General features: G+C 56.0%; 10 protein-coding genes across 10 annotated transcripts; 3 read left to right on the top strand and 7 right to left on the bottom strand.

Annotated features, from left to right (window-relative positions):
- Positions 1 to 60: 60 nt before the first annotated feature.
- B0I36DRAFT_282150 (uncharacterized protein) lies at positions 61 to 1,454 on the top strand (the record flags this gene model as incomplete). Its single annotated transcript, XM_046151503.1, has 2 exons — positions 61 to 598; positions 632 to 1,454. The coding sequence occupies exons 1-2, from the start codon at positions 234 to 236 to the stop codon at positions 1,452 to 1,454; spliced, it is 1,188 nt and encodes a 395-aa protein (XP_046019356.1). The 5' UTR covers positions 61 to 233.
- Positions 1,455 to 2,361: 907 nt separating this feature from the next.
- Positions 2,362 to 3,975, bottom strand: B0I36DRAFT_228724 (mitochondrial carrier domain-containing protein; the record flags this gene model as incomplete). Its single annotated transcript, XM_046149116.1, has 4 exons — positions 2,362 to 2,554; positions 2,723 to 3,400; positions 3,491 to 3,503; positions 3,861 to 3,975. Coding segments are annotated over 4 exons (999 nt in total), but the record flags the coding sequence as incomplete, so codon positions are not given.
- Positions 3,976 to 4,064: 89 nt separating this feature from the next.
- Positions 4,065 to 4,670, bottom strand: B0I36DRAFT_312551 (uncharacterized protein). The gene has a single exon (XM_046152521.1). It carries the CDS (start codon positions 4,662 to 4,664, stop codon positions 4,368 to 4,370), a length of 297 nt encoding a protein of 98 aa, XP_046019358.1. The 5' UTR covers positions 4,665 to 4,670; the 3' UTR covers positions 4,065 to 4,367.
- An 894-nt stretch (positions 4,671 to 5,564) lies between these two features.
- On the bottom strand, positions 5,565 to 7,365 carry B0I36DRAFT_21581 (SCA7, zinc-binding domain-containing protein). The gene is made up of 4 exons (XM_046148965.1): positions 7,025 to 7,365; positions 6,435 to 6,941; positions 6,186 to 6,362; positions 5,565 to 6,130 (listed from the first exon to the last, which is right to left on the bottom strand). The coding sequence occupies exons 1-4, from the start codon at positions 7,167 to 7,169 to the stop codon at positions 5,721 to 5,723; spliced, it is 1,239 nt and encodes a 412-aa protein (XP_046019359.1). The 5' UTR covers positions 7,170 to 7,365; the 3' UTR covers positions 5,565 to 5,720.
- Positions 7,366 to 7,936: 571 nt separating this feature from the next.
- B0I36DRAFT_358488 (protein tyrosine kinase) lies at positions 7,937 to 9,005 on the bottom strand (the record flags this gene model as incomplete). The annotated part of the gene is made up of 2 exons (XM_046157976.1): positions 7,937 to 8,860; positions 8,937 to 9,005. 2 exons carry the CDS (start codon positions 9,003 to 9,005, stop codon positions 7,937 to 7,939), a joined length of 993 nt encoding a protein of 330 aa, XP_046019360.1.
- Positions 9,006 to 10,356: 1,351 nt separating this feature from the next.
- On the top strand, positions 10,357 to 13,105 carry B0I36DRAFT_312558 (Septin-domain-containing protein). The gene is made up of 4 exons (XM_046152522.1): positions 10,357 to 11,306; positions 11,363 to 11,658; positions 11,716 to 11,866; positions 11,931 to 13,105. Exons 1-4 carry the CDS (start codon positions 10,634 to 10,636, stop codon positions 12,878 to 12,880), a joined length of 2,070 nt encoding a protein of 689 aa, XP_046019361.1. The 5' UTR covers positions 10,357 to 10,633; the 3' UTR covers positions 12,881 to 13,105.
- A 510-nt stretch (positions 13,106 to 13,615) lies between these two features.
- On the top strand, positions 13,616 to 16,075 carry B0I36DRAFT_21665 (Poly(A) polymerase pla1). The gene is made up of 4 exons (XM_046148975.1): positions 13,616 to 13,854; positions 13,909 to 15,401; positions 15,472 to 15,707; positions 15,806 to 16,075. The coding sequence occupies exons 1-4, from the start codon at positions 13,709 to 13,711 to the stop codon at positions 15,866 to 15,868; spliced, it is 1,938 nt and encodes a 645-aa protein (XP_046019362.1). The 5' UTR covers positions 13,616 to 13,708; the 3' UTR covers positions 15,869 to 16,075.
- Positions 16,076 to 16,997: 922 nt separating this feature from the next.
- B0I36DRAFT_234540 (GTP-binding protein GTR2) lies at positions 16,998 to 18,267 on the bottom strand (the record flags this gene model as incomplete). The annotated part of the gene is made up of 3 exons (XM_046149324.1): positions 16,998 to 17,853; positions 17,922 to 18,023; positions 18,089 to 18,267. 3 exons carry the CDS (start codon positions 18,265 to 18,267, stop codon positions 16,998 to 17,000), a joined length of 1,137 nt encoding a protein of 378 aa, XP_046019363.1.
- Positions 18,268 to 20,438: 2,171 nt separating this feature from the next.
- On the bottom strand, positions 20,439 to 22,022 carry B0I36DRAFT_21690 (uncharacterized protein). The gene is made up of 3 exons (XM_046148978.1): positions 21,384 to 22,022; positions 20,862 to 21,275; positions 20,439 to 20,807 (listed from the first exon to the last, which is right to left on the bottom strand). The coding sequence occupies exons 1-3, from the start codon at positions 21,870 to 21,872 to the stop codon at positions 20,550 to 20,552; spliced, it is 1,161 nt and encodes a 386-aa protein (XP_046019364.1). The 5' UTR covers positions 21,873 to 22,022; the 3' UTR covers positions 20,439 to 20,549.
- A 1,765-nt stretch (positions 22,023 to 23,787) lies between these two features.
- On the bottom strand, positions 23,788 to 24,578 carry B0I36DRAFT_358493 (uncharacterized protein; the record flags this gene model as incomplete). Its single annotated transcript, XM_046157977.1, has 2 exons — positions 23,788 to 24,129; positions 24,249 to 24,578. 2 exons carry the CDS (start codon positions 24,576 to 24,578, stop codon positions 23,788 to 23,790), a joined length of 672 nt encoding a protein of 223 aa, XP_046019365.1.
- Between the last annotated feature and the right edge of the window lie 384 nt (positions 24,579 to 24,962).

Here is a 24,962-nt window from a genome sequence, read left to right on the forward strand (position 1 = left end):
ACCCCTGCTCCTTCCGCCCCGGCCGCCCCTTCCACATTTTGCTCTCCACTAGCCGTCCCTGGACAGCTTCACATACATACACTTGCTGCAAGCAACAAATCGTCACTTCAGATCTGCTCTTCCTTGTCGCCTGAGCTCCAGCCAACCCCGTTCGACGCCGTAACTATATCCCGAGACCAGCTTGACACTCTAGGCCTTGCGCGCTGCCTTCTCCGGGGCTCTGCCGTGCCGCAATGTCCCACAGCAAGCGTAACACCTCGCGCGCCGTCTTCACCAGCCACGAGCGAGACCTCGCCAAGAAGGCGTGGGGCGCAAACTCGGCGCGCCTCACCCGCGAAAGCTTCCTCGACTTCTCAGCCTGCCGCCTCTGTCTCGAAACCGCCCGCGACCCGGTCTCGTGCACTCACGGCGACATCTTCTGCCGCGAGTGCGCCCTCAGCAACATCCTCGCCCAGAAGAAGGAGATCAAGCGGCTCGCAAAGGTCCGCGAGGCCGAGGCACGCGAGGCCGAGGAGCAAAAGGATCGGCAAGATGCGGAGGATCGGGAGCGCGCGATCCGCGAGTTTGAAATGACCCAGAATGGTCTCGACGTGCGGCTGTCTGCAAACAAGATCACCAGCACGACGAAGAGGAACTTGGAATGGCGGGGCACGCCGCTGGGGAAAGCAGAGGAAGAAGAAGAGATCGTCGCCTTGGTAAAAGAGGCAGACGGCTCATCATCTACCCCGACCTCGGAAGCACAACGCCCAGGTAAAAGGAAATTCGAGCTCGACGAGCAAGAGCTGCTGCGCATAGCTCAAGAGGACCGGACGAAAGCGCGCAAGGCCATCGAGGACGAGAAGTCAGCGAAGGCTGTTCTTCCGTCATTCTGGACGCCTTCGATAACTCCATCGTCAAACACCAAAGACACACTTCACAATGTAACAAAGAAGACAAAGACAGTGCCAATGTGTCCCGCCAGTGCTGAGGACGACCAGCACCCATACTCGCTGCACAGCCTGGTCACGCTCGATTTCTCCGAGGAGATGGACGACAGGACGAAGAAACCCGTCCGGTCGTGCCCGGCGTGCAAGAAGGCGCTTACCAACGCATCGAAGCCCGTCCTCGCCAAGCCATGCGGCCACGTGCTTTGTCGCAACTGCGTCGAGCAGTTCGTGAAGCCATCGAAACACAACAATCACCATCACCATGATCCTCACGGTAGTGAAGACGCGGCGGGGGCGGCACCGTTGCTGCTGTGCTATGTCTGCGACGCGGATCTGACAGACAGGGATGACGACGATATGATGGCGAAGCACAACGGCAACGACAAGAAGGACAGGAGTAAAAAGAAGGACAAAAGCGACAAGGACAAGATCCGGCCCGGTCTCGTAGACCTCCGGTGCGAAGGCACGGGGTTCTCGGCAGGCGGCGCGAATCAAGTCAAGAAGAGCGGCGTGGCCTTTCAGTGCTGATCAACTCAAAGACATTATTGGGGGTTGCCCTTGCAGCCTTACTATAAGCCCAGCAGGTAAATGGTGGGAAAAGGCCTGGAACTTGTTCAAATCATCTACGTATATACAAATCCATACACTATGAGGACCAGGTATGATGCAGAAGCCTGTTGCATCTGAATTGTACATATACGAAGAACGCAGAAGTATATATAAGAAATGGGGTTGTACATAGCATTCGTCCCCCCCAACTGCCTCTGACTGAGAAGAGGTCTTCTGCCATTAACTCCAGATCCAAAGAAACACCATCAAAATGAAGAAATCGCATGCGCGTGCTCCCATGACAACCAAATCAGAACAAACACCGAAAAAATTCAAACTTACGCCACGAAAACTCCTGTTGACCCGCAATGAACCAAGCGCGGGAAGATGTGTGAGCGAGATTGAGAACCACCCCTTGCCTGTGTGATCGAATGAGACACTACTACTCCCGCGAGAGAACACGATGCGTCCCCTCTGCGAGATTGATCATCACGCCGGGCTCGTTGACTCTGGCAGAAGCTGCAGCGGGACCGGCAACGGGCTTCTTGAGCGGCACACGGTACTGTAAAGCGGCGGGCAGGCTCTTGTATGCTGAGCCGTCTGCTGCAGCCGCTGTAGCAGTAGCAGCGGCGGCGGCGGCTGGTGGTGGTGGTGAGTATGGCGTCTGGACTAGTCGTACCGTCGTCCCTGCTGGGAGGGGTGCGGACAGGCCGTTGTTGGTCTCTGGGGCTCCTAGGCTCGGGAGCCTGCTGCGCAGTTTCTTGAGGATGCCCTCGATATTGGCAAGAACTCCTCCTAGGCCGCCACCGCCGCTACCACTACCACCACCACCACCAGCACCGCTTCCCCCTGTTCCACCGCTGCTGCCGGCGACCTTGCTTCTCCGAGCTCTCCACTCGGCGAGCAGACTCGCGGTGAACAAGTACAGTTTGAACAACAACTTGTGTATGACGTCCTTTGCGAGCATGGTGGTCCCGTGGCTGAAGAACCCCTTGAGCAGCTCGCCCTGGATACCATCGTACAGAGCCCCGACGCCCTCCGCATGCACAATCTGTGCGATCGTGCCGAAAATGGACTTCCTCGCGAGGTTCCTGACCGTTGACAGGGCGCGAAGCTTGTTCTCAATCTTGGCCCCGGCGGCCCTGGTCGAATCGTCATCGATGCGGACTGAACCGTCAGGGTTGCGGTGCAGTGCTTCACGTTGTCGGCCGCGGCTTATTGAGGATGATGATGATGATGACGACGACAGCAGTGCTTGCTCTTCGTCTTCGGCACTGTCTTGGGATTCGAGAGGAACACCTGCTTGGAGCCTCGTCTTCGCGATCTGGAATGGGTATGTGATCGCGCTCGCTGCTGCCTTACTGCTGGCAGCCAGCAGAAAGGTGAGCTGCGGGCCGGGATCGTCCCACCTGTCGGATCCCAAGAGGGTCTTCTTGAGAAAGTCCTGCAGGAAGAAGGTGAGCGCCGGGTTCAGGGTGAGGAGGAGCGTCGCCGAGTATCCGCCCCAAAGACCCGTCAGCCCTTTCTCCTGGCGGATATCCTTTAATATCTGCATGACACTCTTGTCGCTCGCGGAGATGCCATTCTCGTCGTCTTCCAGGAGCGAGGCAGTTTGCTTGCGGGTGACGACATTAGCAATGGGCGTGGTGAAGGCCCTCGAGACAGCACCAGCTGCCATACCGACGGCTAGGTCCTCGAGCACTCCGAGTCCTTGCTTGGCGTGGTTGGCACCACGGATCCTCCTTCTCCGCGCGGTAGCGGCGCCGCGGAACCACTCATAGAACATAAAGAATAGGAAAGAGTCCAAGAAGGATTTGGCCGCATCCTGACTCAGGCCAGAGTAGAGCGCTCTCAGACCGCCCTCGTCGCCATAGATCCGCGAAAAGGCGTCGAGGATGCCGGCGTACTCGGTTCCGGTGGCCGCACTTGGTGCACTCGTGGACGGTGTAGTGTCGTTGTAGCTGTCCCTGCTCTTGTTGCTGCTGAGCTCGTCCGGCGTCCCGGACGGGGCCGACGATGCGTCTGTCACTGCGGCTCTTGTCGATGCTGGCGCTGTGGGTGTCCCGTTCGCGTCCAGTGGTATCGGTGCGACGTGTTCTAGCGGAAGTCCGTCTGGATCCTTCTCTCTCGTCCCTGCGAGTGCTCTTGCTGCCTCCTCCTCCTCCTCCTCCTCCTGCTTCGCCGCTTCTCCGACTGGTGTGGGCTTCTCGAGATGTTGGTTCTGGCCGCCTGGAGGCTGGCTTTGACCTGACACTTGAGATGTAGCTGGAGGCAGTGACCTGGGATCCGCGTGTGGTGAAGGGGATGCTGCTGAGCTCCGAGGCCTGGCCGCGGGAGGACGGGGGCGGCCGTGGTGGTGATGGTTGTCTCTCTCCTTTTGCTGACGGAGCTGGCGCTGCACTTGCAAGCGAGCGATGACTAGCGACAGAGGGTACAGAGTGCATGTTGCAATGACGGTGCCGGTCGACCCCGAGAGGGCGTGGTGGAGGGCGGGGAGGACGTGGGCGAGGTTGCTGTCGCCGCCGACCAGAGACGAGGACGCGGGAGGGGCCATGCCGGGCGAACAGAGGTGCCGTGCTGGTGCACAGCGCCGCCTGGTAGAAGTGTCTGATATATCAAGCCGCAGCCGGAGCTACCGTCGTGACGCCTCGGGTTGCGAGGGGTCGCTGCCGGAATCGAAGCTGCCCAGGGCCGAGAACGGCGGCCTCCCCAATGCGGGATGGTCCGTCTGCCTGGCTGCCTGGCAGGTAGAGGAGCCTGAGGAGCTCCTACGACTGTCGGGCTCTGTGATGGCCAACGACACGCCGCGTATGGGCGATCTGACCGCCAGGGACGGCCGCTCGGCGAATCGTGTATAGCGTAGCTGGGCACACAGCTGCTGCAGTGTCTGGGTCACCTGACCCGCGCCGGCGGTGGTGTCGGCACCTGCCGTGTCGTGAGTCGGCCCTCGATAAGCGTGCCGCGGATCAGGCACGAGTGCGTGGTGGCGCAAGACACGTCGGCAGCAGTGGTTGGGCAAAGCATAGGACGGCAGGCGGGATGCAGGGGGAAGCTGCTCGTGTGTGGACCGCCCTGCGTGATGTCTTGTGGAAATCCGGAAGGAGGAGGGGGAAGTTGTCGAGCGTCCCAGCGTCTAGGATAAGAATTGAGAAGCGACACACTAGCGCCGGGCGCATTGATCGTCATCATCAGCCCTCGAAGATGCTCTTTGCCGAGGTCCCAGGGCGGCCGTCACACGAGAGCTCGCAGTTTCGATACTTTACCCCAGACCGCCGACGTCATTGTTTAGTGCGGCTCGGGAGAAGCCCGCACGCCCGCCCCCACCCCACCCGTCCTGCTTCCAGACTGTCTCTGCCCGAGTCTCCAGCCCAAAGACCAGCCAGCACTACTCCATGAGTGGTTGTGTGTTATGTGATAGAGTGTGTGATAATAATTGTACAGGCCGCCAGACGGACGTGACTCTATCGATCGATCACAATGTTCCAGCACCGATCCGTCGACCGGGCACGAATGCATCAACTTGCACCCTGACGGGCCGCCTGACGGGCATTACCCCAGGCCCCTGCGCTGCCGCCCTGGCCGCCCGCACGGGGCATTTGGCCCGCCATGCCGGGACCTCTAACGACCGCCCACGTCTCACCTCGGGCATTGGCTTTTATGCACGTCCATGGCGCAGCCACTTTCGCCTTCCGTGCACACATGGCCAACCTTAACCTCTCTCTGCAAGCAGTGCTCGTTGGTAATGCCTAATGGCCGTTAGCCGAGCGCCGCAACACCCGTAGGGCATCTTGATTGGAATATCTGCATAAAGCTAACCGGTAATAAAACAAGCGATGCATGGTACAAAGGAGGTGCACAACTTTCTATAAACCCCGGGTATGCGCCAGAGAGATCTGCGCGGTGGGTGCTCGAGGCTTGGCCACCATCCTCCATACATATATGTTTATGCCTCTCAAGACAACTCTTGTCATGGTATCAAAACACCCCCAAACGCCTTGCAAGTAAGCCATGTCATGTACAGCCAAAAAACAACTCCTCTTTGTCGCATGCTTCAGCTGCCGTGTCCCAGCTCGTCAGTCTTGGAGACGGGCGTGCCCCGCATGCGGCGAGCGCAACTCTGTCGAGTACATAGTGCCGCAACAAGGCCCGGCGCTGTCATTCCTGGCTTCCCCATAGTTGATCAGGAGCCAGGTCATCCAATGAAAGCGACGGCTCGTTTTCTTCGACTCTCGAGTGTGCGCCATCTTATGCGCGGCTAGCAACCGAAGGTCGCCGCGATGCTGCTTGTATGCTAAAGCTGGATGATCGCCGGGTATCAGGTGCACCCATCATGACAATATCTTGGTCTTCGCCTGGCGCGTCGTCAAGGTCCATCGAGTAATCGTTGTGACTCTCGGGTAGTCTCTGTGCGCCGAGTCCGTTGACCTTGAATATATTTGTGCGTCCACCGTTGGTCGCTTGCTGAAGTTGCTCGTGCAACCGTGCGAGCTGATATGTCCGCTTGATTGGTTGGAATATTGGTGGCGGCATCACCGGTTGAGGGTTCCATTTTGCGAGTGCGCTCATGACAGCCGCGGTCTCTTCATCGGAGTCGACGGGTCCGGCAGCTGTCTCGTCTTCGTCTTCGACCGGTGCATTGGCATCGAGTGCAGCCTCTGTATAGACATTAGATATGGTTTGTTGGAATAGCGACCAAGATGATATACGTACTCTGCTGTTTTGCCTGATTCTTCTTTTGATATGCGGCAAGTAGCATGTCGTAAGGTAAAGATCGGCCAGCCACGGCACGTTTGGCACCCATACTATGGCTCTTGCACGTGAGTGACCGCGCACATGGCTGTCCGTTAGGCAGCAACACACCGCATTGCTTCTCGACGTCGACGGGTCCTGCAAGTCGCTGGTCAGCAAATGTAATGAAGCAGAAACAACACAAGTTTGGGCGGCCAAGAAAATACATGCCTTTTGGTTTGGGGACTTTGGGCTTGGGCTCCTCTTTCTTTTTCTTATTCTTCGGTCCCTTGTCAGCGTCCCCGTCAGCCTTGCGTTTCTTGCCCTTGGCGTCGCCGTCAGGCTTTTTGCCCCCAACCTTCTTTGACGCCTTGTTCTTCTTGTCAGGCGAGTCTTCGTCGTCGTCGTCGTCGCTGTCGTCATTCATCTTGGTGTCGCCGTCGCCGTCGTTCTTGCGCGCCTCCTCCGCGCGGGCTTCCTCCTTGGCGCGCTCGCGCGCCTCCCGGGCCTCCTTTTTCCGCTGTGCCTTCTCCTTCTTAATGCGCAGGCACGCGGCAATGTGCTCCTTGGCCGCCGTCCGCAGCACGCCCTTCTTGCAGTGCTTGCATTGCTGCAGATTGAGGACGTCCTCCAGCGGCCGCCCTGTCGCAAAGGTCTCCCGCGCGCTCTCGTCCAGGGGGTTGACTACGGGTGTCGGGGAGGAGCTCGAGTTGTCCGAGTTCTTTGTCTTCTTGTCATCTGCTCGGCACAGAGATGCGCGCCTGTTAGCTCGCTGCCTGCTGCTGCGCAGCCTTGGTCCGTACGGAAATGGGAGTGCGCACCATCTGCCACGCTGCCGTCTCGCCAGTTGCCCGGCTTCGTGTGCTTCGGCACAGCCTTCTTTAGCCTTATGACTCCATTCGCCTTGTCCTTGCTGCCCTTCTTCGATGCGACATTGATAGTGCCTTCGTCCTCAGCAGCAGCCATGCTGAATCAGTGCAAAGCGATCGCTTCGGTGCCGTGGGACTACCCGTGGGGCGTCATGAAAGTGGGAGTGTTCGTGCGTTGCGTTGCGGAGGTGCTCCGACTGTGCGGCAGGATGGATATCGGGGTTTGACGCGGTCGGCTGATGTATGTCGCGATCGTGTCTGTGGGAGTGGTCGTTGTTCCAAGTGTGGAGTTGCCCTGAGGGTGCGGCCACCCTTGCTTTGGTGGAGCAAGGCTGTACGGAGTAGCTGCGGGTGGGCAGCCAGGCTCCCAGCTGACTAAGCGCACTTAGCAGCTGCGGAGGAAGCTCAGTTGACAGCTTGCAAACCATCACCCTCACTACAATACCATACATATAACCAGTAAAAGTCATAATGATCCCATGGATACCAGGCAGATCGATACTGACCTCACATGGAGTCTCTGGGCTGCACTTAAACTGCTTGGTGGCCAACTCAAAAAAAAAGCAGACAGCACAAGGGTCATACCTGACAATCGTACAACGAAAAGCTTCCATTATCTCTATTGCCTTTACAAATAACTCCCCTAAACGCCGCGGCCCTCGAAATTTATCCACAGTGAACCCTATGCCGCTGCAATAGCCACAACGACTGCTCAACCCAGGTCATCCTGAGTACCACACTCAGTGCCACGGCAGATCAGATAATGATGGTCCCGCACCATGACTTTGCAGTCGCACGTCATGTCTCGCCACTGTTTCCCAGGCTCAAATCCCCCAAGGGCAAGTCAGGTGGTTCTGAGCGCTCCTAATATCCAGGGTCATACCCGCCTTGGGACGGAACAGCCTGCGGTGCATAACCGCCACGGGAGGCATGCATTGCTTGCTGCTGAGCCTGCATTTGCTGCTGCATGACGAGGTCATTGAACCATGGATGCTGAAGTGCATCATGGGCACTGATGCGGAGCTCGGGCCGCAGTACAAGCATCCGGTTCAGGAGATCGATGCCGACCTGGTCGATTTGTGGCAGGATGGCTCGGAGATCCTGCGTGGCGTACATCTGAAAGGTAGGCTTATATTCGGGGAACTTTGTGATGCCTGGCCATGTCCGCTCCGTCGGTGTACCCATAATCCGGAAAATCCGAATGATCTGATCCTCGTTGGTCGTTCCTGGGAAGAGTGGCCTACCAGTATACATCTCGGCCATGATGCATCCCGCAGACCAAATGTCGATGCTGGTGTTGTAGGTACGGCTACCGAGCAGAACGTCCGGGGCACGGTACCACAAGGTCACGACTTCGTTCGAGAATGTGTTGACGGGAATGCCGAATGCGCGGGCAAGACCAAAGTCCCCAAGTTTGAGCGCCATCTTACTGTTAATAAGCAAGTTCTGAGGCTTGAGATCGCGGTGGAGCACACGGTTCTGGTGGCAGAAATCGATACCCTTGAGCAGCTGGAACATGAATGACTTGATGGTCGCTGGCTTCAAGGCGCCTCTTTCTCCGTTGGTGTCCATGTACTTTTTGAGATCTCCATCCATGTACTCGAATACCAGCATGAGCTTGTTCTCGGTGTGGATGACATCGTGCAGGGCGACAATGTTCTCGTGCTTGAGCTCCTTCATGAGCGAGATCTCGCGGATCGCAGTCGACGGCGTGCCTTCCTCCGAGTCGAGGTGGATCTCCTTGAGCGCTACCAGTTCACCAGTCTGCCGGTTGCGACCTTTGAACACCTGCATGAACAAGGCAATATTAGTATCTCTGGATGTGATTCCTAGTCTGGACGCTCGAAATGCTTCGTGAACCTACCGTCGCATAGGTACCCTCTCCCAGCTTCTCAAGCTGCTGGAAGGAACTGGGGTGTCGCTTGGCATCCATGTTGCTTGTGGACGCGGGGTTTCGTGAGGAGTTGGGATCTGTAAAGACGAGGTAGTGAGGTTTGGGCGAGGGCTGTCGTGTATCTGTGAACTTGGGGTCAAACAAGACTCCTCCAGCAGTGCAAGTTCTGATCAGACGGGTTCTACTGCCAGCGCTAGACTCTGGAGTGTTTCGGGTGGGCGCCGTGGTGAGGAGCGTCGAGAGACGTCAGAGAACACGATGCCTGGCCTAGCGATCCCAACGTGTGGTCAAGGAACGTGGCGTGTTCTTCAGAATCTGTTCCGAATCGGTGCGGAACGAGTGTTGGCAGTGAGAATGAGAGAATGTAGAGTCGCAGCGAGCTGGGATCTGTCGGTGGTTGATTGAGCAGATGGGCAACTGTGGCAAGCCAGTGTGTCAGAGTAGGGCCTGTAAGGAAGACCACTGGACGAGAAGCAGAGCGCTTGAGAAAGGGTTGCGCGGTGCGAGCCGTGGAGCAAGAGAATGCCGAGAGAGAGGCAGCTGGGATGTGGAGAGGATGCCGAATGGCTCACGACCTGAGAGCCGCCACTAAGCTGTGAGGTTTGCCGTGCGTGCTCGCTGGACCCCACACGGATACCGTCGCGGTGGGCAGAAACTTAGCGTGCGAGAGACAGCATACCGTTTACTCAACGAAGCATCGCATAGCGCAGCACTCGCCGCGCTTGTGTCTGAATTATGAAAGGGAGGAGTTCCCACGTACCTGTACAGCGACTCGCCAGTTTTGCCTTTCCAAGAAATAATAAAGTGCTGGGGTGGAGAGAAGATTGATAGAAGCAGGACAGTATCCTTGCTGGACCATAGTAAGATATCGCCAGCCCAAGGCAAATGGAGGAGGGGCAGATCCGAGATTGGGCAATGGGCTGGAAGGCGGTGACTCAACTACATGTACACTACACTAGTGGCCCGTGGAAGCTCCACGGGCAGTCACGGTTCATGATGCAATCTCAAGCGCGCAAGGCATCGCAGTGCCGGCTCGCTACAACTGGTCGCAAAAGCTCATATTACGCACATAGCCCATCACGCTCTTGCGAGGAACACGCATTTGTGGTAGGGTAAAACCACAAGGCTTGGTCGAACGGACACCAGAGCCGGACACTTGAGCATTCTGGTCCCGTGTCCCTCTGACGACGTCTGACATACAGATCCGTCAGGCCAGGCCAGTCAGGCTCGAGGGTGAGCAAGGAGGGCAATCTGCAGCAACAGTTTCCGTCTTTGGAGTGGCAGATCGACGGGGTGACGGCTCGCGGGGCGCCAGCTGTGTTCCTAATGGCTGTCATGGCTGAATCAATGGAGGCTTGTGACCGTGTCCCAGCCGGGCCCCCATCTGCGCCCCCGCTCTCCCTGCCCCTTCCCCAGCTGCTGCTGGTTCCAGGGCCCTTTCCATGACGGCTTCGGGGCCGATAAGCAAGCAAGCAAGCACGTCCTTTGTTTCGCATCGCATCACATCACCCATGTGTGTGTCTCTCTCCTGAGAGCATCTCTCCATCACCAGCTCCATCGCTCCTTCTCCCCCCCGCCACGCGTCCGTTGCGCTGAACAATCCTCTCACTCCATGACTGCGCGTCTCGACTTTCAGCCCACCTAGATGTCGACCGCCCTCAGCTACAATGAGACCTATGGCCGGCGATAGCGCCTTCGGGCGCCCCCGCATCACCACTCGTGAAGATGATGTCCATCATCCTCCTGCATCGTCCGCTTCAAGCAGTCACATGTCCTTCGTCTTTGCCGATGAGGCTTCTGTAGATTCATACATCGACCAGTCCCAGTCCGCCGCTCGTTCCTTCTTCCGCGATCCTCGGAAGCACCGTGACCCGACAACTTCTCAGGCTGTCCGTGGTGATGACAAGAACCACGACAGTCGCTCGAGGCCGACTTCGCAACACCAGCGTCCTCCGAGTCGCGATGCCGCAGGCCCGGCACATTCGCCAGTCTCTCGTCATTCGGCCTTTACATGCAGCCCGGCCTCTTTCGGCACCTTCAATCAGACTGAGCTTTCGCGTCCTATCACACCCATCATGCTAGGGCCATCCATCTCCGGCAGTTCAATCATCAGTAGTCCATCATCGAGACGAAACTCGCTTGGCGGATCCATCTCCGAACACGCTCTATCTGAGGACGGAGAGCAGGAGACACCTGGCGAACACAATTCTTCAAAGCTCGCGGGTGGCGCTGGCGCTCCTCAACTCGTGATGCCCAGCATCGAAATGCCGGCGCGAAGACGTTTTACAGAAACGGGCAAGAACCTTGGCCGGCTCAAAATCCTCCTCGCTGGCGACTCAGGTATGTGCGATGGTGCGCTACAGCTCCTTCGCTCCAGTTGCTAACCACCTCTGTAGGCATCGGCAAAACGTCACTGATCAAATCGATCGCGCAAGCCTGCCAACATATCGTTCATGTTGACCCCATCATAGCCCATCCCCAACTACTAAGAAGACATTCCGGCGCGACCGAGTCGGATCACCTGCGTCCGACAACAGGCATAGTTGAGATCTTAGCAAGCACAAAGCCGTACCCCGAATGGTGGGCCGAGGTCAATGTCAGCTCTTCCGGTAGACGCAAAAGCCTTGGCGACGGTGTTCTTGACCGCAATATATGCTTTGTGGACACTCCAGGTTATGGACGAGGCTCATCGGTATGGCACAAAGCTTCGTCATCTCTAGTCCCGTCAATCGTTTGCTGACCATTCTAGTCCATGGAAATGATTGTGTCGTGTGTGGACTATGTCGAGGCTCACCTGAACAAGATGGCTTCGGAGTCCATGAGTGAGTCGGAGCTGCTCAATATGCTTGGCGGGGCTGGAGGTTGTCAGACCGATGTTGTACTCTACATGATCGCGCAGAGTAAGTTTCATGTCTGAGATTGCGGCACAGTAATTCTGAACTGCTAACACCATCTCGGAATAAGAACTCAAACCAGCGGATCTGGAGTACATGCGACGCCTAAGCCGACTTACCAACGTCATTCCTATTCTCTCGCGTGTAGACACCATGTCTTCACAGCAAATCAAGAGCTGTAAGGAGCAGATCTCGTGCCAGCTGCAGGATGCCGGAATCCAGACCTTTAGCTTTGATCGCTTTCCCACATCTCCCAACGCTCCAACGTCGCCCTATGCAGTGTCGAGCGCGAAAGGATCCGATCATGATATCATGGACGCGAGTGTTTTGATGAGTTCGAACTATGCGCAACCTTTGATAGGCACAGATCTGCTGTATGTGGTGGACAAGCTCTTTAGTCTCGAGGGCGTGTCTTGGCTGCGTCACGCGGCGGGACGAAAATATCTCGACTGGATATCCACAGATTCGCCTCGGCCCCGCCACCTGTACAAGCCTTTGGAAACACCAGGTCCCTCAGTCTCGAACGCGCTGGTCAGATACACAACCCAACTGGGAGGTTTGCGCCGAGCCTCAAGGCCGGAGGCTGACAGTTCAGGATTCCGATTTGATGGAGGCACACGGCTGTATGTTGCAGACTGGGCCGCCGATCTTCAGCGAAGTCTCGCAGCCGAAAGGGAGCAGGACTCGGCCATGCGTCAATTCTATGACGAACTCGATGGCAAAGCTGACCGTGCCATGGTCGCAACTCATGGTGACAGAAGTCGTAGCTGCGTACAGCGACGAAGACAATATGGCAGTGTCAGACAGAAGCCTGCTAAGAGAACCAGAATCCAGCAGGACCCATTGGGGCTACTGCAGGTGTCGGCAGATCTCAAGGCGACAAGCTGGGTGGCGCTGGAGGTATTGGGAAGCCTAGGAATCCTGGGAGGTCTGGCATTCTGGCTCTCGAGACAACACTGGCATAGCGAGCCGGTGCTGTTGGTGGATGACTGGGCGAGGTTCTGGGGTATGGAGTTTTGATTTCGAAGTATGGCGTTCCGGCAGCGGTATTGACTTGACGTATACCAATTGCTTCAATGTAAGCGTGTGCGATGGAAGCGACCTTCGTAGCGAGAAGGATACTTTGTGCCGGGTTGCGGTCTTGAGTGCCCCAGAACGTGACGTACTTGGTTGCTGTTGTCGAAGCAAAAAATCCAGAGTGATTTTGTAGATCTCGACGGACCAAATTCTTGGGCCCATACATGGTGGGTGCTTGCTGGCAGGTGCGAATCTGAAGACCCACACAGTCTGCGCCCCACAGCTACTGGCGCAATCGGCACGGAACGCGATGTTCTGCCGCTCGCCGGCGTTTAAGTTCACGGTCGCTCTTTCTGCGACCCTGTCTGTCATCCACGGTTGGCCTTCCCAGGCAGTCGCCGCCTCAACAACCACATCTCGTGCTTCCCATCTCTCGAGCTAACCGCCAGCAGCCCGACTTTCCTTTATACCACGCTGCCGCCGGCCGAAGTCTTCAACGTTACCCTCAAATTCCGCGACGGCCACTAAGTCGTACCTGCGACCCCCGAGGCCGTCTCGAGAACGAGGCCTCGGTGCACCACCGCTCGTCCGTCGCCCAACGCTCTCGCCCGGATGGCGCATCCAGCCATTTAATGGTTCTATGACACGCTGGTCTTGAAGGATAGCCTCAGACTGCGTCTGGTCCCCTACAACCGCCGATCCAAGTCCGGAGCTCTGCCACACTGGTAAGACGCACAACGGCGAGACGTCCGCGCGCGTTCAGGGTCTGCGTCCAGATAATTTGTGGCTTGGTCAGTTTGCCAACCGACCATCATCTAGCCTTGTCTCAAGATGGACACCTCCGAGCAAGTCTGGGGCTTGACGCCCCCAATCTCGGTCGCCTTGCCGACCCCGGCCGAGATGCAAGCAACCAACACTCTGTTCGAAGAGCTGAAGAGACAGAACCAATTTGAGCCAGCATCAGAGGATGCGAAGAGGTGAGTAGGTCGTGGAGCCCATCAACATCATCACTCATCACTCACGAGGCACAGGAAAAAAATCATCAAGCATCTCGAGTCGATCGGCGACGAGTTCGTGCGGCGCATTGCACGAAAGAAAGAACCGCACAATCAAGTCCTCATCCGCGACGCTCGCTGCGAGATCTTTACATATGGAAGCTACCTTCTTGGCGTCTACGGCCCCGGCTCCGATATCGACACCCTCGTAGCCGCGCCGAAATATGTCAGCAGGGAAGACTATTTCGAGATATTCCCGGACTTGATTGAAGAGATGGCTCCCAAATGTGCCATCACCGACCTCACGCCTGTGGAGGATGCATTTGTGCCCATCATCAAGTTCGAGTACTGGGGCATCAGTATAGATCTGATTTTCTCGCGGATCGCCACATTGACTCAGTTTCCCCCACATGGACAGTTGAAGCTGACGGACAACAGTTACCTCCGGGGCCTCGACGATCGGGAGCTTCGATCCCTCAACGGTAACCGAGTCACCCAAGAAATTCTTAACCTCGTGCCGGAGAAGAGCACATTCCGCTTGGCATTGCGTGCAATCAAGTTGTGGGCTCAGAGGCGTGCTATATATGCCAACATCATTGGCTTTCCTGGTGGTGTTGTGTGGGCCATGCTAGTCGCTCGTGTGTGTCAATTATACCCCAAGGCGACTTCGGCCACCATCGTGTCCAAGTTCTTTCTCATCATCCGAAACTGGAGATGGCCACAGCCGGTGCAGCTCAAGGACCCCGATAAGCCACCCTTGAACCTCCGCGTTTGGAATCCCAAACTGTACAAGGGTGACAGCTTCAACATCATGCCTGTCATCACACCCGCATACCCCCAAATGTGTGCCACTTTCAACATCACCCAATCAGCATTCCAAATCATCCAACGCGAGTTGAGTCGTGGTGGCGAGATAGCGGATCGGATCATGGCTGGCAAAAGTGATTGGAAGGAGATGTTTGTCAAGCACTCGTTCTTCACCAGCGATCACAAGTACTACCTGGCTGTCATCGCGACAGGACTTTCCAAGGACGCGCACAAGATCTGGTCTGGCTTCGTTGAATCTAAAGTCAGAATCTTGGTCGGTGATGTTGAGCGGCATCAGTCGATTGCTATCGCCAGGCCGTTCAACAAGGGCTACGATCGCAAACACAAGGTCAAGTCCGAGGACGAAAAGCAGTCTGTCATTGACGGAAGCTTTGCATTCTTGACAGAGGAGGAAGAAGTGACAGCTGTGGAGGACGAGGAGGCAGCCGTCAAAATTGAGCAAGACGGTCGCAGCAAGATACAGTCCGTGGAAGAAGTGCCACTGACTGACGGCACCATCACCAAGAGTGAGAACGGCACCCCAGCATCCGCTACTGGCCTTGTCAAGAACGACGAAGCAGCAGCATCAGATTCTCTGAAGGACACTCCCATGAACGAGGATAAATCGAAGGACGAAGGCGAGGCTGAACCAATGGGTCCGATCACAAGCGAGACTATCATCTATAACACAACATATTATGTTGGTCTCGAGCTAGCAGAAGGTACGTGACTTCCTGACTATCCGATCGCTACCATGCTATCCACCCCCAATTCTGACATCTTGGATAACAGGCGCCAAATCGTTGGATCTTTCCTGGCAAGTCAACAATTTTAAGCACATGTGCTGCGAATGGGAAAAGTATAAGAAAACACCAGGCTTGTTCTTGAGTATACAACATGTCAAGAACACGAATCTTCCCAATGATGTCTTCGAAGCTGGCGAAACAAAACCGATGCGGCCACTTAAGAAGCAGGCCGCCAATGGCGCTTCTGCTGCCAATATGAGGAAGCGCGCTGCACCTCCTGACGTACGTACCCATGCACCAGAGAGCACACGGGGGATGTCTTATACCTGCAAAATTCGAGATCTCCTGTTTGGGTCTTTCAATGCTGAAACTAGCAATAGGGAACTGCGCCGCCGCCGAAACGCGCGACTAATGGACAAACCGGCGTTGCTGCTGCAGGCTGAGCCACGACGTCTCTCGCTCGGAAATCGCCCCCAAACAAAGTCAAGCATAGACGTCCGACTGTGTATTGCCACTTTAAGACCTGAGCACTTTCTGCGCTTCCTTGTGGAGTCAAACTGATTTAACAACAGTTGGCAGCCTGGTGTGTAGCATCACTAATCATCCCCACATTGCAGGTTTAATGCGGCGTGCTCAACCTCTGGAGGCACGGAAATCTAACAGCAGGACATCGCATTTGCGTTGTATTTTCATTATTCTATTGTCTCAATGCATTTTACAGTCCATGATTTAGCAGCATCTCGCATCGCACAATAGGCTTCCAAGTCACAGCATATTGCGGCCCGTCATTACCCGGGTTCGGTCAGCCAGCGAATACATGACCCAAAAACGGGTGGCTTGAGCGTGCTATCTCATCATGAGAAGATGCGGGGATCAAAAACCAACGAAACATAGAGAGACGGAACAAAACGTGGGCTGGTCGCACAATATGAGCCGCTTGCGACTCGATGGCCTCTCCCTCAACCTGCAGCCTCACTTTTGGCGTGGCACTCACATGAGACTATCAAGCAAGAATCAACGAGGGACAGCCACGGAGATGAACCAGTCCCGCTCCACGACTACTGTCGTCAGACCTCGTCAGTGAGATTGGAGCGTGCCATCCTGGGTGGCCTCAGACGCAGGCGACAGGGTTGGCTGGCTGACGTTCCGCAATCAACATAAGGGTCTCATTGTCGTATCCTCCAGGAATAGCGCGGACATCAGTCTAATTGCTCATGTGTATGTATCACCTTGTAAGCGTCGACAGAGATACAGATACAGCCAATATAAAACCCTTTTCTTCAGGGCACACGTGCCCTGACCTACACACAGAATCCGAGTCAACTGCCTTGGAAAGCTTGCATGCGTCGCCTGCCCGGTTCCCTTCTCCGTGATCAGCACCTAAGAAGAGGAGCGGTGTGTTGAAAGGCAATACATGACGTGAAAGAGTCTTTTGTTCCCGTGATAGCATCACTTGATTACAGTTAACTCCTCGAGAATCTCAATGCATCATGTCATAGCCTGCAAGATAACACGCCACCGCCTCCATATGCTCAAAATGACTCGCAGTGGCACTGCCCCACGGACTCGAGACTATTTCGGCTTGGTGATTTCAAAGAACTCTTTAAGCCCGTCGACGGTGGTCTCGACATTCATGTTGACGAGGGGCATCTTGTCGTAGCTGTCCTCCTTCATGACGGCGACCAGGGCGAGGTACTTGTCGACCTCGCGGAGCATGATGGGCCGGTTGCCGTCGCTCAGGACCATGCAGCTCTCTGCCCAGTTGGAGGCGACCTGATCCTCGAGCTTGCTGTGCCACGGCTCGCCCTCGAGTGCGTCCCGGTGCTGCTTGCTGCGCGGCCAGCTGCCGTAGACCTCGGTGATGTCGATGATGACGTCGATGTAGTCGGAGCAGATCTCGTACGAGGCCATGTCGGCGGGGGCGTTGTCAGTGGCAATGTAGATCTTGGAGAGCACGTCAAAGAGGTAGGCCTTTTCGAAGCGGCACGTGCGGCACAGGTTGGTCAGCATGGCCTCGAGCACGCCGAGCTGTGGGATCAGCTTCTGGATGACCTTGCTGAAGGCCTCGAATATGCTGTGGTTGTAGATGCTCGTCAGGTGGAACGTGACTTGCGCGTTCTCGAAGCCATTGTCCGACAGCTCGTCCTGGATCCGGATCTGGATGTCACGCTGGATGTCGAGCTTGTAGTCGTCAGACAGCCCGTCGACCTTGTGGATGAAGACCTCGATCTTGATGCTCGGGTACGAGCGCTGGAGGTTCAGTATGGTGACATTCAGGCGCGCCACTGCTTCAAGGTAATCATCCTGCGCGTCAATGACCCATATCAAGGCGCCAATCTCGCCAAACATGGCGTCTATGTCAAAGGTCGGGTTGTCGAAGATGTCAATCTGGCCAGGAAAGTCCCACACTTGGAAGTCCATGAACGACCTACAATGTATTCATTTTGGTCAGTCACGTGAATCACGTCTAGCGTCAGTTTAGCTTAGCTTTCTTACCGCATTGAATCCTTCTGTATCCTGGCCGTTGACTCCAGGAAGAGCGTCTCGTTGGGTGGTAGCTTGTGGAATACCACACTTGATATCGAGGATTTGCCGCTCCTGTCTCAATATTCAGCCAGTCAGTGTATGAGCTTGTCTCGTGTGAAGATATCATTGTCCCTCACCTCCTTTGTCCCATGAGCAGCAGGCGTGGCTTCCCCTTTGGAGCGAGCTCTGGATTCAATTCGGCCATGCCCTGACCATCGTGCTTGCTGATTGTTCCCTGCCGGCTCTGTTGAATAAAGCGTGTGAGATTGAGCTGAGCGGGTGAAATCTGATCGATGTACAGATCATCATAATCCATAGAGCTTGGGCTTTCGGTATAAAAGGGCCCTCGCCCTGAAAGCCCACAAGACATTGAAAGTCGATCCAATAACGCTGGGCTCGAGAAATGAAATTCGATATGAGGAAGGCCGTTTCTGCAAACAAGCTGTCACAAGTGTACTCTGGCCGATCACTTAATCGCCAGGAAGACCCTCAAGGTGTCGAGTGGCAGTCAATCTCGCCACTGGACGACTCAGGCCTGCGAGGACATGGTTGCAACTCAACCAAGGATAATGCTGGTGTTCCAGAGCGCGCAGTAATGCGACTACTACTCGGCAGATTGAGGTTCTCGCTGTCAGGTGGCAGAAAACATAAAACGGAGAAATATAGCCTCAGTTTGTGTTGTGGTCACGGAACAAGATAGGACGTGAAGTAGCGGAAAGCACAAGTGACTTGGCGGTGCGCAGAGCAGAAAAGGCAGCGGTGAGAGGAGCAGGCACAGCAGCTTGCGCCGTCATCGCATCACTGGAGGATGTGCGACGAGAGCTGCTAGGACACTGCAGCTGGCGTGTCATTTTCGACCAAGGGATGACTGTGTGCTGCTCGACCCGCCGAGTGACTGCCTGAACCAAGGAAGCATTCCGCCGGGAGGACCGGCTCTGTGGCTACGAGGGCGCAGCCGGGGAACAGATGCCGCGAGCAGCAAAGTAAAGCTCGGGCCTCAGTCTCAGCTGGTGATGCCGCCCGCAGCCCGTGACCCAGACTGGTCGATGGATGGCAAGATTGCGCACGCTGCGGCGGCCGAGTCTCTTCGCAGACACGTAGGCAGGCAGGCAGGCAGGCAGGCAGACATGAGGCTGCTACAACGTGGACCGAGTGTCGATACGGTCTCAGCCTAGGAGGGGAGCCGCCTTTGGGCCTCCTCTGCACCTGGCACGCGTCCCCCCTTGAGGGAAGCAGTCTTGAGTTCTGGCCGGTCTGGGTGCTGGCTGGCTGCCTTGGTCCTTTCTTCCTGCGACATTGCCGAGAGCAGCATGAGACGGCGATGCCAATCCTGTGCCACTCGACGAGGGACGACAGCGAAACACGCGAAGAGCGAGGCCGGCAGGTTGATATGATGAGTGACACAAAGTGCCGCCCCCCCAGGTAACAAGTAGAAAGCAGCAGCGGAAGAAATAAGAGATCGTCTTACCTCCATCTTGACCGTCTTGCAGGATCACGCACCAGGTCTCCTTGCTGTCCTCGCTGGCTCTGCTCTCTCAATGGTGCTGTCGCCGTCGTCGCTGCCAGGACCTGATAGGCCGATGGTGTCTCGGCCAGGATCACCCCCCTTCCCCGATGGTCGCAGATGCACGAGCACAACGCTAGCGGAGCGCAGCAGGTGCCAGGCTTCAAAGTCCGATGCGCAGACGGGATTACCCGCTCTCGCGAGTTGTCCGGGGGTTTTTTTGAGCAGAGGGCTGCCAATGCGCGGCGATGTCTGACGTATGAGGGCGTGGCGGCTTGTGCTGCTGTTGGCGAGGGAGTGCTGTTTGGGTGTGGATTGGGGCTCTTGACCCAATCGCGGCTTGAGGCGGCTTCCTGCCAATGCCGCCACACACCAGACGCCCAGGCGCTACGTTGTATGCGATACGGTATCACGTCGCGATGTCTTGCGAGGAGCAGACGAGCAGCGGCTCCCAGAATATCCGCGCCGGCTTCAAGCCGCTTTACGAGTCTCGAAGACTGATGCGAGTCATGGAGTGGCGGCTTTTAAGAGTTGGTTGACTGCTTGCCATCTGGGCACAAAGCTTCCAGGCTCGAGGGCTCAAGGAGGCTGGGGGTGACTCCGGAACAAGTGGGGCACCCATGAACCTCAAGACCGACAACCACTTTGAAGTCCGCATCAACTCCCTTGGCCTCACCTTTTGAGCAGTTCCAATCAAGTCACAAGAGTTCGCGGCATTTACTCCATCGTATCATAGTATAGTCACTGTCCTGTGTTGAGGTTCGCATGGCACTATCCCCTATTATTCGTGACCCGTGCTTTGCAATAGAGCCTCGCGTATCACACATTCTTTCGCAGGCCTCCCCTGCAGTATTGTAGTTCCTGAGCTGCATGTTGCAGCATCGATCATTCCAACTCGACAATCGAGAGCCCGTCAGATATCTTTCATGCGGTTCTGGCAGGAAAAATTCAAGCTCCGTCGTTCCATGGCAGGAACGCGCGCGATAATGTCCATTTGGGAAATCGAGAGAGAAACGCAGCCTTGCCAAGTGAGCTCAACACAGCTTGTTATTGCAAATCCCCACCAGCCTCGCAATCCGCCCTACAGTAAGGTCTTACGAATAGGACGTATTTGGGCGCAGTTCGGGCGTTGCTGCTGCCTTATTGCTGCCAAAAAGGCTAAATTTGAAGCTCTTCCGGCGGCCTGCCGTCCTCCGTCCTTGTTCACTCGAGCCGAGCAATCCTCTGTCCTCAGTTGGCGTGGGAGGAACCTCTGGAATTGGAGGAATATGCATGTGTTCACTTCTTGCACTTGGTGGTGGCGTGGGGACTTTTAGGTCGAGTGCTGACGAGGTTTTGACGTTGGCGAATGACTGCTTAGTGTTAGCCATTTAGTCGTTCTCTTGGACTTTCTTGGGATAGCCCACCTTTGGTCTCAACCTCCGATTGGATTTCTGCTTTGATGCTTTTCGTGTCATCGAGACATTGTCGTCGCCAGAGCCGGCCTTGTCCAGTTCTTCAGGATCGGCTGTGAGAGTTCGTCCCCCACAAGCCACTTCGTCACCTGGCGTGGGAACAAAGCGCACGTAACCTCGGGATGGGTTGACGCCTAGCTTATCTTCGAAATGCCTCTGAATCAATGCGGCATTGCGCTTATTCGTGATGGGTTGCGTAAGACTCGGCAAGGTGTGGATTGTCAAGGTGTATGCTGAGTCGAAAGAGCCACCAAACATCAAGCAGCAGCTGTGTGTTACAGCTACGACTATAGAGGACACTGGCCTTTGGTAGCGGGACGAGAGAAGAAATGTCAAGTCTATCATAAAGTTGAACTCGTCGTCGATCTACAAACTTGTCAGTAAAAGCCAGGAACCACCCGGTCATGCAAGACGTTGAGGACCCTCGACGCCCAGTCACCTATGCCACGCCAGGTGATAGAATTACCGACTTACGATCACGTTTGTTCGGAATTCTGCCATGATAATGGCCCGACTCTCTTGCTGGGTGCGAAGTGGGTCCGGGTCTCTATTTGTGGCTGCGAACTCATTCTCGAAGTATGCATTCTTCATCTTTTGTACGTCAGGATTGAGCTGAGATCTTCGCCGGCCGATGGGGTCACCTGGTGCCCCTCGCTCGATTTCGCTCATCCCGCCGGTTTCCCGGGAGGAGTCGTTCTGCATGTTCCGCTTCGTGGTGGGAGTCGGTTGTGGTTGCTGCTGGACTACCCGCTGGGCGAACGATTGAGGATTGCCAGATGGGGTAGTCTCGACCCCAGATGTCGCAGTCGACGGGCGGCTGGAGCTGGCGACAGATTGTGTCGTAGTAAAGGGTCGGTCCTTGACCGCAGGTTCAGGAGCGGCCGCCATCCGATTAATACTGCTGCCCGCATCTTGGTGTCCAGGGTCCACCGTGGTGGTGTCGAGAGCACGGACAGGTAGCATTGTTCTAGTGCTAGAGGGATCGTGCTGGCAGGGCCTAGCGTAGGGTACTGGGGGGTCGCTGGGCGATCTTGGTACGGTGACTGGATAACACGAGGATCCAGAGCAGGGGTTCGAAGGGCTTATCGAAGCGCTCAACCTCCTCACTGGTTCTATATTGGTGTATGCTGGCCCTCTCTAGCCTCCAAGGCCTGCCAACTCAGCTACGCCACGCAGCAGCCGTGCAGACACCACCAGGTGCGGTGGCAGTTGTAAGCCCGTGGTGTGTCAGCGTCGGGCCGGGAAATGGGGGGACGGTGCAGTATTAGCACCCTGGAGAAACTCGGCCTCCACAATCCGGATGAGGTCGGGGGTGCGTGTCAGGTGTGATGGCGAGAGCAGGAGCGATGCTAGAGTCTTTTAATACAACGGTGGTGGGCGAGGCGTTCCTGCGCACGCCGAATCTTGGCGACAACGGTGGCACACGGGCAGGGTGCTTTCGATGAGAGGAACTGGGCACCTGTGAGATCTGGAATTGTGGGCGAGCTGACGACTTTATTGATGGCGGCTTTGCAAGAAGCAAGTCAACAAGATGGTGGGATACTTGTGCTGCCGACCTGACACCCGGGGTTCCTTCAGGCCTGGCGCCAGGGATGCCTTGGTTGTGCCTGCCTTGGACACCGTGGTGGCACAGGCCCATGCAGCCATGCCTGCCTCAAGGCGGGCAGCTGCATGCCCCGGGGCTTCTGACAGGCCCACGACCATGGACCGGCGTGAGCTGGGACAACCGACCGCACGACAAGGATCAGCACGCTCGTCCAACACACCAGAGCGGCATCTTGCTTCCACGGTGCCATGTAATCAGCAGTCACTCTCGACCATAGACTCGGCATTTCGCAACCGTGCTAGTCACTTCAGAGTTCGGCCAAGCCAAGCGCACGCACACCTCGATCGCCAACATCGCGGAGCCTCGCAATGCCTGACGACAATTGACGCGCCTGCGAATGCAACGCAGCCGCACGTGAGATTCTTGGCGATAGGCGTGCGCACAGGCCCTAGATTACTTCTTTGACCACATGAAGCGGCCTGGTCGCTCTTGACAGCAGCCCATCAGCCTGGCATTGAGCCCACGCCTTGGCCCAGCTGCCCCGGCCCTCACGTCTGTATACGAGATCCCGCGTACCGTAATAGCAGCCAAGGTTGTAAGGACAAGACAATCCAATTCAGGCCAAAGACCACATCAGCTCATTATGCCTCGACATGGGTCAAGCGGGACCCCTCCCTGTCTTGAGTTCAGACACCATGGCCTTGGGCTGGCGTCACCGCAGCCAGTCCTACCACGAGCGACTGGGATGATTGCGCACTTAACAGCCCCATTATTGTGGGTAGATTGATAGAGTAATCTTCGCGCACGAACCATGCCAGGCACCTTTCCTCAGTAGACGAGCCCTACAGTACAGCTGAATAACCACAGCTGAGACCAGGATCCCCATCGGTACGATCTCAACAGGGCGGGAATCAGGTGTGACCACTTCACATGCCTTCTCCAGAGCGACACGGCCACCACTATCACCCAACCATGGAAACGGACATCAGCAACTCTTCGCCTGCGGGATGCAACAATCAGAGACAGGCCTTGCCTTTAAATATAGCAATCTTTGGTAGCACATTTTTTGGCAATGCCAAACATCGGACCATATATTACCAATCAAACTGCGATTATACTTCGAGGTAGACTTATGTTCCTGCTTCCAGACCAGATCCTTACTCTCACAAACCAACCGCCATCAGCCTTGATAGAACCCCATCGTGGGTTGGTTTCAAGAATACCTAGGGAAGGAAACGGCACCAAAGGCTAACATCTCAGGGAGTCTCGCCTGGCCCCAGTGAAGCAGCCACGAGGAGCCATGAGGCAGTCAGCAATCTTCCGGGGCACGAATTACGCTAGCGAAGGACTGCTGGATTTGCTCGCTGGGTTGCTTTGCAATGCTTTCCTCTCCAAGAGCATGCGGTACAGCCCCAGCCCGAGTGCAGCAGCCTCAACCGGTATCAGGATGATGGAGAGATACAGCGCGGTCTTGCTCTCTTTGCACACCGAATCAAAATAGGGCTTGGTGCTCATAGGGGTGTAGTCCCACTGGCAGCTCCAACTGTGCACGGTATCTGTGGTGGTTGAGGCGTTGACCGAGTAGAACAGCACGACGGCCACGAAGACCGACAGAAATCCAATACTCGGAGCCGCGAAGGTGACGATACGCTGCGCCATCTGAAGTTTCTGGAGCTAGAAAGGAAAATCACAACCAAAAGTCAGTCGCCATCTGCCAAGCTGAATGCCTTACGCCAGCGTTGTATACTGGATGTTTTTGCTGCAGTCTCATATGGTCCCCAAGGTCAACTTACCTTCTGAATTTTGGCGAACGCCAGAGCCACGAAATTCACCACGGCGACCAAAACACCTCCGGCAATCAGGGCGTTGGTTGGGCGAATGTCAAAGTCCTCAGGCCATAGTGGGAGGTCCAGCTCGATGGGCAGATGTGTCGAGCTGTAGACTGACGCAACGCTTGAGGACGTTCCAAGGACAACGAGACCACAGAGCAAACTCAAGCTGGAGAGTGCCACCTGGATGGCATCAAAAGTCTTGGAGCGCTTGTCGACATATTGGCCTGACTGCTCCTGGGAGCTGACTTCAAACTCGGAGCCGCTTGCCTGTGTTTTCTCCGCGGGCGTCATGGTGTCGCTTAGTCGAGAACAGTCAAAGGTGCAGTTGGGGATAAGAGAAAGGAGATGCACCGAAAGAAGGGAATGGCGACAAATTTGGCCAGCAATATCGCCTTGGAAGTGGAAAAGCCCGTACAAAATAGAATGGTTGGGACGGCTCAAGCAAGGACCATCACGAAAGTTGGGGATCTTGCGATTTAAGAAGGCCCCCAGATGTCGTGATGCCGAACCATGCGTAAGCATTGCAACCGCCGGCACTTGCGTCTCGGCTCAAATGATGACACCAACCAGGACGCGAACCAAGTGAGCCCTAGTGGAGGCACGACAAGCGCATCATCTCAGGTGTGCAGAAACAACAGCTGCGCGTCTCTCGCCAGCCAAGGGCGACACGCCTAT

Source organism: Microdochium trichocladiopsis (assembly GCF_020744255.1).
Source record: "Microdochium trichocladiopsis strain MPI-CAGE-CH-0230 chromosome Unknown B0I36scaffold_1, whole genome shotgun sequence".
Classification (NCBI taxonomy): domain Eukaryota; kingdom Fungi; phylum Ascomycota; class Sordariomycetes; order Xylariales; family Microdochiaceae; genus Microdochium; species Microdochium trichocladiopsis.